The sequence below is a fragment of the Cyprinodon variegatus genome, unplaced genomic scaffold (assembly GCF_000732505.1).
Source record: "Cyprinodon variegatus isolate N-32 unplaced genomic scaffold, C_variegatus-1.0 Scaffold958, whole genome shotgun sequence".
Classification (NCBI taxonomy): Eukaryota; Metazoa; Chordata; class Actinopteri; order Cyprinodontiformes; family Cyprinodontidae; genus Cyprinodon; species Cyprinodon variegatus.
In genome coordinates, this window is record NW_015151411.1 from 146,778 (window position 1) to 155,108 (window position 8,331).

At 39.7% G+C, this 8,331-nt stretch overlaps 1 protein-coding gene across 1 annotated transcript in view; it reads left to right on the forward strand.

Moving 5' to 3' along the window:
* The window catches only part of LOC107100309 (glutamate receptor ionotropic, NMDA 2D-like), a 103,047-nt gene that overhangs the window by 45,352 nt on the left and 49,364 nt on the right, over positions 1–8,331 (forward strand). The window contains exon 5 of the mRNA XM_015398751.1: positions 4,311–4,639. Coding sequence (XP_015254237.1) covers positions 4,311–4,639 — 329 coding nt within the window. The remainder of the gene's footprint in view (positions 1–4,310; positions 4,640–8,331) is intronic.

Here is an 8,331-nt window from a genome sequence, read left to right on the forward strand (position 1 = left end):
ATTCAAAAGGGCCCTTCCCAGTCAAATGCCAGCTAAATGGCAGCCCACCTCCCTCCAAATTCAGTCCCTTCCAGCTTCAAGCCACTGGAGTGACCCCCCCCTTGCATAGTTTTTTTACTCTGACTCCTCCTTTCATTGAACAACAGGGTCTGACCAAGCGACAACGCTTTTCTTTAGATCTTAATGTCCACAAATCAGGACAGAAAGAAATCATGACAGTAGAATGGCTACTACTGTACAGCGATCATCAAATTTACCTCTTAGGCAAAGTATAATGTTCTCGCCTCAAATTATCTTAAAATGTACTTTTATTGAGCAACAGCAACATAAAAGAATACTTTAACTTAATACTCTGAGCTCTGTAAGCGTTCAATTGAAAGCTGCTGCTTCCGCAGTGCATGCTGGGACAGCTGTGAATCTGAAAAATGGACAAGTCTGCTCTGATGCATACTCAATAAGTAGGGAGGGGCGAGAACAACATCTGGGGACTTTGTCCATTCTCGGTCTGCTGTTCTTGTGAATTGGAACATTACTAGGGCTGAGGCTGATGACGTTTCATGAGTACACAAGCACATAAGAACACACAAGTACACATATTGAGAAATGGCCATGGCTTGAGAGAGAGCTCAAGCTAACATATCTCAACAGAGGATGTGGTCTTAGACACAACCTATCACCTGCTTAAAGAGCACTTTTAGGAACAACACCCAGAAGATTCACCTCTCACCTGCCCTTATCTGAATCCCACTGCAAAGAAGCTTGTGTTCAAAATCACGACCAACCAGAACCCCCTAACGACCCCATGTGACCTCTTTGGCCAATCCAGTAATGAACCAAGTGGGAAAAAAATACCTCAGTTTGTTTGCAGTTACTTAGTTGATTTAGCTTCCAAATTTAATATAGCTTTTTTTAATCAACGTTCATACAATTATGGTAGATTTGAGCCCAAACGATCCATATAAGTTAATGATTGATAAAATTTGGTTAGAATTAAATGAGGGGCTTTGGTTTTTACTTAAAATTCTTAAACTCCCTTCAGCTATGTCCTTGCATGTTTACCTCTTCCTTACTTCTTACCAATTTTTAAGGTACAGTTTTGCAATTTCTTTTCAAAATGTTTATGGTGTTCAGAATTTCAGTTACATTGTCTGTTTCGGTGTCTTTCTTCCTGGAGACTCCAACCCTTCCACCTTACCATGTCTCAACTGCTCCCCTTCCTGCATTTCTCTGCCTAGAGACAAGCCTCAGGAACCTCAGCTGCTTTGCTTTGCACCTTTATCGCAGCATGGCCATCTTTCATTCTTCCAGTCCACTCATTCACTGCACACACTCCGCATGTCTTCCCTGCGACAGGCTCTGCTCTCTGTTTGCCTGCTTTAGTCTGGGTCTCAATGTCAACGCTAATGTCCCAGCATGACTACCGCAGCGCTGCTTGTCATTGTGTTTGTGTGTGCACGTGTATTTGATTTTGAAGCCTCCACTGTGGCAGATCGTTGTTTAAATGACATGAAGCCTGCAGTGATTTGACCATACAAAGATCTAATTATGAAACTTACTTGCTTTCAAAGCCGCCCTCCTCCCACAGGGCATACAAATACTTGTGATACAGTAGTGATGCTGCATATTTGATTATCTCATACTAAAGCTTTCTGGGCTGCATTTTCTAGATTGTAGATGACCTGATGCAGGTCTTTTTGTACTCAACTCCTTCACTCTCTATGTTCCATTTCTTTTCCAGTGTCTGCTTGTTTGTATTTCTTCTGTTTTTCTCTCTGTCTCTTTTTCCATTTCCCATCTTTCAGTAGTGCGTGTGTCTGTTTATAAGTCTGATTCCCTCTTTCATTCCTCCCTCCAGTCTCTTCTCTCTTCTGGTCTCTCACCATCTTTCCTCCTCCTCCCTCCTCCCACTCTGTCACTCTCGGTCCATGGCTAATTCACTGGAGGTTTATTGGCACACAGGCAGAATTGTTTTGCCAAGGCATTATAGTTCAAAATTCATTGAAGGTACAATTCTCAGAAATTGCTTTCCATCTTTATCCTTTCTTTCCAGTGCTTAAAATAGTTGTCTTTCTCTTTTTGTCCTTCCATCCTCCTTTGTAGTTTTCTATCACTCCTTATTTTTGTTAAGTTCCTCCCTTTGTCCTTTTGTGTATTCCATGGCATAAAGCAGAGATTATGACTCAAGCCTCAGCTTAAAGGGAATGTACATGAGGAGGAAACAGATATCCCTATCTTATATGAAAAAAAATATAAGAACAAAAAAAAAACCCAGTGGTGTTGCTGTAGCAAGCAAAGAACCATATATTTCCTTGTCAAACATGCTTTTTCACCAAAGTTAGTGTTTTTGAATCCACAAATGTGGTTTGTTCCTGCACATTTCATCAAGCTGCTTCCAAATGCTTAAAATGCCTCAACTGTTAAATATGAACTGGCAGTTCTGTGCATTACTCCTTTTATTTAATCCCACCTAAATGGGAAAAAAACAAAGACTTGAAATGTGACTTGACTAGAACTTGAAGGAGTTGGTAATCGGTATGGTCTAGAACTCGAATCTCATGATAAGTCAGACTGCAGCTTTTGCAGGTGCTGCGCATATTTTTCCTGTATACATTTTTTTGCAATGGGCTGTTATTTGCTTTTAATAATGTTCTGCTCTTAACTGTAGCTCCTTTATAACGAAAACAGAGATAACTCTCATAATTAACTAAAATAATGATAGAATAAACTGTGACATATAAGAACAAACTTACAAATAAGCTGAATTTCTCACCTATTATTCTGTCATTGTTAGACACATTTGATTACAAAAAATGTTCTTTACAGTAAAAGCACATCATGCTAATCATTCAGAAATACTGTATATGTTTACTGTTTAGTTTTTATACACATAATTTAAATTGCATATTCATATCAGAAAAATACTCAGACTTGGAATGAAAAGGAAAACTTCTAGATCCTGTCTTTTGCACTGCATAAATAAAGGAGTGAACAACAAAACAGAAGGATACACAGCTGTTGACTCTGACAGCACAGAAACTAAATAGTTCCTAAAGTCAGTCAGAGTTTCAGAGTAACACAGAGGCACACAACCACTAACCGAGCATTCATGTCTGTGTCATATATGTTTGGTTATCTAACAACAACTTTTTAGCTGTCTTTGTTTAAGGGGAGCTCATACTGTCTTAAAGCGGTGCTCTAGGTCACATAAACCATTCAATGATGGATCCAACCCTCTGAAGTTACAAGGGTGAGTTTTTGAGAAGGGAAGCCTGCATAGAGCATGGGTACACTACAGGTGCTAAAAATTAAGCTGGAAAATCCTTCAATATATGTCTGATTAAGCTAATCCTGGGGTCAAAACTTATCAAACACTACTTCAAGCACCTATGTGTTAAACTAGGATATGTATCTTTAGTAATAAACAGCAATGCAGTATTATAACCAAACAATATCCAATGCATCTAAATGTAATTTGATATATTTTTCCTTGTAGTAGAGACTAGTCTCTTAATATTTTTTCTCATTTTACCTCTAGAACCCAACCATTCTCCCTCCTCTCTTAAAACTAATTTCTATATCTCCAGGTGCCAAATTCACAAAATATGCATTCCTTTGCTTTTCTTCACTACCCATATTTCCCCCTTCCCTATCTCTAAGGAATGGTATTCTCATCTCTGATTTCTTCCCTCACTCTCTTCATTTTGCTCCTTTTGCTTCTGTTATTCCCAGATCTCTCTTCCAATATGCTTTTAAAAACATATTTTACAGTTTAACCTCTCCGCCTTCATCTTCCCCGCCCTTGTTATTAGCCATTTCCCTGTCTCTCTCTTCTCCTTTTGCTTATTATTTCTTTGCTCTACCACTTGTTTCATTTTCTCTTTCCTGTTATGATCCCATTTTCATTATTCATTACAGTAACTTGTTTCATCAAGTCTAAGCTCATTAAGCCCTGACCTCCATTGCCTCTTATACCTTCAGGTTAGCAAACACAGCTACACAGTCAAAATTACTTGTGTGTTTGCTTTTCATTTGAAGTCATTCACTCGACTTCCATAAACCTTATCACAGACTTACTGCTATCTCTCCCTATACCTTCTGCAGCATTCTTGTTATTGGTTGTTATGGCTTTTTCTATTCATCTTCATCCTCTCCTGCTGAGATGCACCTCCTTTCCACTTCTTGATTTGTGTCCTTGCTTTTCCCATCCTCTGTCTTGCTCCCCTTTCCCCTCCTTATCTCACTGGAGTGTATGTGTGTGTGTGTGTGTGTGTCCTTCCCCATTCCCTCCTGGCCTCCCTTCTCTCCTTCAGGTGCGTCTACTGTACTGCTCTCAGGAGGAGGCCGAGCTGGTCTTCCGTGCTGCCTGGGCCGCTGGTCAGGCTGGGGCCTCTCATATGTGGTTCGCAGTAGGCTCTGCACTCTCAGGTTTGGGCATGGAGAGCCTGCCTCGGGCATTATTCGCAGTACGGCCCCAGGGCTGGAGGGACGAGCCTCGCCGAAGGATCGCTCGGGGTGTGTCTGTGCTCACTCATGGGGCAGTGGCAATGCGGAAGGAATATGGAAGCACCGGCGGGCCAAACTTTGTCACTACTTGCATGACAGATGCAAATCAGACACAGAGACTGCGAAGCAGGATGAGGTAAGAGAGAAAGTTTTAAATACACTGTATATTATAATCTCATAGATTTCTGCACCCAGAACTTTTCCACATTTTATCAAGTTGAAATAGCAAAAAACTATGCATTTCATAGACCGGGGTCTTTAGCTCCAGTCCTCAAGGGCTAATATCCTTATGCTTTTAGATGTGTATCTACTTAAAACAACTGAATCAAATAATTGAGTCATTATCAGGAACAACAGATGCTGTTTCTGTGCTGAGGAAGCAGATGAGCCATTTGTGGTTGGTGTTTAGACCAGGAACACAGCTTAAAGTAGCAAGACACTGGCCAAAGGGAATTGTAGTTTGAGATCCCTAGGATATGTACAACAAAATGTACCACATGACTTTCAGGCGGAAGGGAAGGTATACAGGTAATGAACAACGTGCGATCAATGTGTGTGTGTGAGGGATTAAATTTAATGTAAAAACGTTTGCAGACCCCTGATTTAAAAAGGTGCGTATAAATACAGGCCATTTTAATATGTTAGCATGTTAGGTTGCAAGTCATATCAATCTTTTTCCTCAATCTCCAGTCCTCAATAACCTACTGTATGCCCTGGAAGTTCGTAATGTGTTTCTACTTCATTGCACTTATATTATTTCCTTAACAGCACAGTGTAAACTTGAAGAGATGAAGTAAGAATGTACTTCCGCTATAATTTAGGTGTGTAAAACCAGGGAACAGTTAAAGTTCCCCCCTGTACCTTTAGGACCAGAGTATGAGACCGCTCCCTTCACATCTCTGAGTCAAGACTTGAAAATTGCTCTTCAGAGACTCTTCAAATAGTATGAAATAGATTGAATGGATATATAGAAATGGCAAGATTTCAGTTTCTTTACACGGGGGTGCTGAATAAGCAGGACAAAGCTTTCTGCAAAAGATTTAGAGCAAATAAGACAATTTTGTGCAGTTTGGGCTTTACCCAGTGGTTAAGTAATAACTTTCATGATGGCCTATTGGCCAATAGTTTGTACTTAAAACGTATTGAATAATTATTTAAAATCATCAAGAAACACCAATTACCATTGTTGGTAAGTGGTGTTGGTAACCGGCCTACTTAGTCAAAGCTAGACATAAATCATGAAACTCCTGTTTGCCTGGAACAACAATCACCAGCCATAACTGTGTCGTATTCCAAAAAAAATTAAAAATAAATAAAGTGTCTTCCTTCTCAGAAACCCAAATCTGGTCAACATAGATATGCTAGCATTGCTATTAACAGCTTAACGACAAAGTCATACTTACAGCTTGCGGTTATGATGGCTTTAAGGTCGGAACAGGCCCTCGTTGCAGTCAAAGAAGTTTAGCAAATCCTACTTTGAACTGTCCAAGATTTTGAAAGCTGTCTTTGTTAAAATGCTTAAATGAACAAATGAAATGCTGAGCATCAAACTTTGCAGGGATCTTCTGATACACAAAAATAATCCATGCCTGTCGGGTCTTCAGATCCTTGGGAAGACTGAAAAATGTCTCCTTTCTCCGTGCAGCCTTGAACACTACATTTACGCCTGTGGTTCTGGCTCATTTTCAGAAGAGAAACTGCCTGCTTTGTAATTCTTGTAGAAGTAAACCCAACTGTAGGCTAAACAGCTAAACTGGTGTCTTACATCTACCTCTATTCATGCTCTTGGGCCAGTGAACTATTGGGCTGGTCTGTATGTCAATTTCAGGGCTTGACAAAAGTACAGGCCAGAACCAAATAAGGCAGCATCCCTGAATTGACGTCAATTCGACTCTTCGTTTTGCCCATTTTATGGTGGAAGTTTAGAATTGTGAGTTTTGCAGAGAAAGGAGGTGTCAATGGGGTTTGAACTTCTCTGTGTGTCCATTTCAACCACTGTATGTATGTCCATTTCAACCAATGAATACCGATTCCTCAAAAGTATCAACATTATGACATAAAGCAAACATTATTTGTCACAATGTTGTTTATTTGTCAACATTATGACAAATAAAGCAAAGTATTTTAATACTAGGGAAATGCTCGTTTGTATTATTAGTTAACTGTTAGCATGATTTAATCTTTAAATGGTCATTTATATGGGCTAATACTACCGCATATAATCAATAGAACCAGTGTAATCATATGTGATACCATGTCAGTCTCAGGAGATGGATGGAGTATGTAGGACTGATGCTTGTAATCGTGTGTTCTTATGTGTCCATAGTTGCTATCCTGTGTATTGGACATTCATGATGGAACAGTTTGCATCCCATTGGTTAAATAACATGAATGGGTCAATTTATATTGATTTCGATGCAGATGATCTTTAAATAATTAACCTTTTTTGCAATCAATTATATAAAAGTATTGATTATTTTGACAGTGTCCCTTATTTTTGTCAAAATAAGGGACACTGTAAGAGACAGATCAAAGTCAATACAAATATACAGTAGTTTCATTGTAATTGCAATAAAAAGCTTGGACTCCACTGAGCCTACCTATCTGCTTTATTCTTTGGTCTTCCTGCAGGACAGAAATAGATGGGGGCCAGGAGTGGCCATGACCACCCTTAGACATTGATTAGCCATCCCTGTGGCCACCTCTACCAGGTGATCCCATATAGACATCATTCACCTGCAGTTGCCCTCTAAAACAGAGGGTGGAAGCATAACAATATTCTCAGGTGGAACATTTCCACAAATTTTAGATCAGAATTGTTTGTATATTAACAATAAACAGACAACAAAAATACAGTAGTCCAGGTAAAGGTTAGGTGTTTTCAAAATTAAAATGATAAATACATAACTCCTCTCAATTTTTCGGAACTAGTTTGTGTGTTTTACGTGAGAGAAGAAAAAGTTATGCCTCTGAAAGCCATCTAGGAGTCTTTTAAACCCATATATATATATATTCAATTCTATTTATTTCAGTTTATTTTTATAGCACTAATTCACAACACATGTCATCTCGAGGCACTTTACAATTCTTTACATAAATGTTCTATCTAACCATAACCAGTTGATTGCATCAACTCATTAACTAGAAGGCAATTCCTCACACTAAGCATACTTGTAGGGACAGTGGAGAGGAGAAACTCCCTTTTAACAGGAAGAAACCTCCAGCAGAACCAGACTAAGTAGGAGCGACCATCTGCCGAGGCCGACTGGGGTTCAAGGAGACAGAAGTAGACATAGGGAAAGAAGCAGAGATACAAAAGACAACTTTAAGCCAGCTCCAAAGGCGGCTACGTCCAGGAAACACACATCAAGGCAGACGAGCTCCGAGCCAGCTCCCATGTCAGAGTATGAAGAGAGCGCAACCAGCCACAGCCAGAGAAACAGGACTACTCTGAAAAACAGCCAGATCTCCAGCATCTATAAACAAAGGTGTCGATGGCAGCAGCAGAGCTGATATTTCTCTCCAGGATGGTGTCACAGCCAAGCAGGAACAGACCAGATGAAGCTACTATGAGAAAAAGCAGAGAGAGCAGAATGTTAGAGATTGAACTATAAATTCTGCAGTGTGGGAGAATAGAGATAGAATGAAGCAGAATGATGAAAAAGGGGTCCTTGTGTCCTCCAGCAGTCTAAGCCTATAGCAACATAACTATAGAGATTCTCAGGATAACCTGAGCCACTCTAACTATAAGCTTTATTAAAAAGGAAAGTTTTAAGCCTACCCTTAAATAATAGATACGGTGTCTGCCTCACGAACTAAAACTGGAAG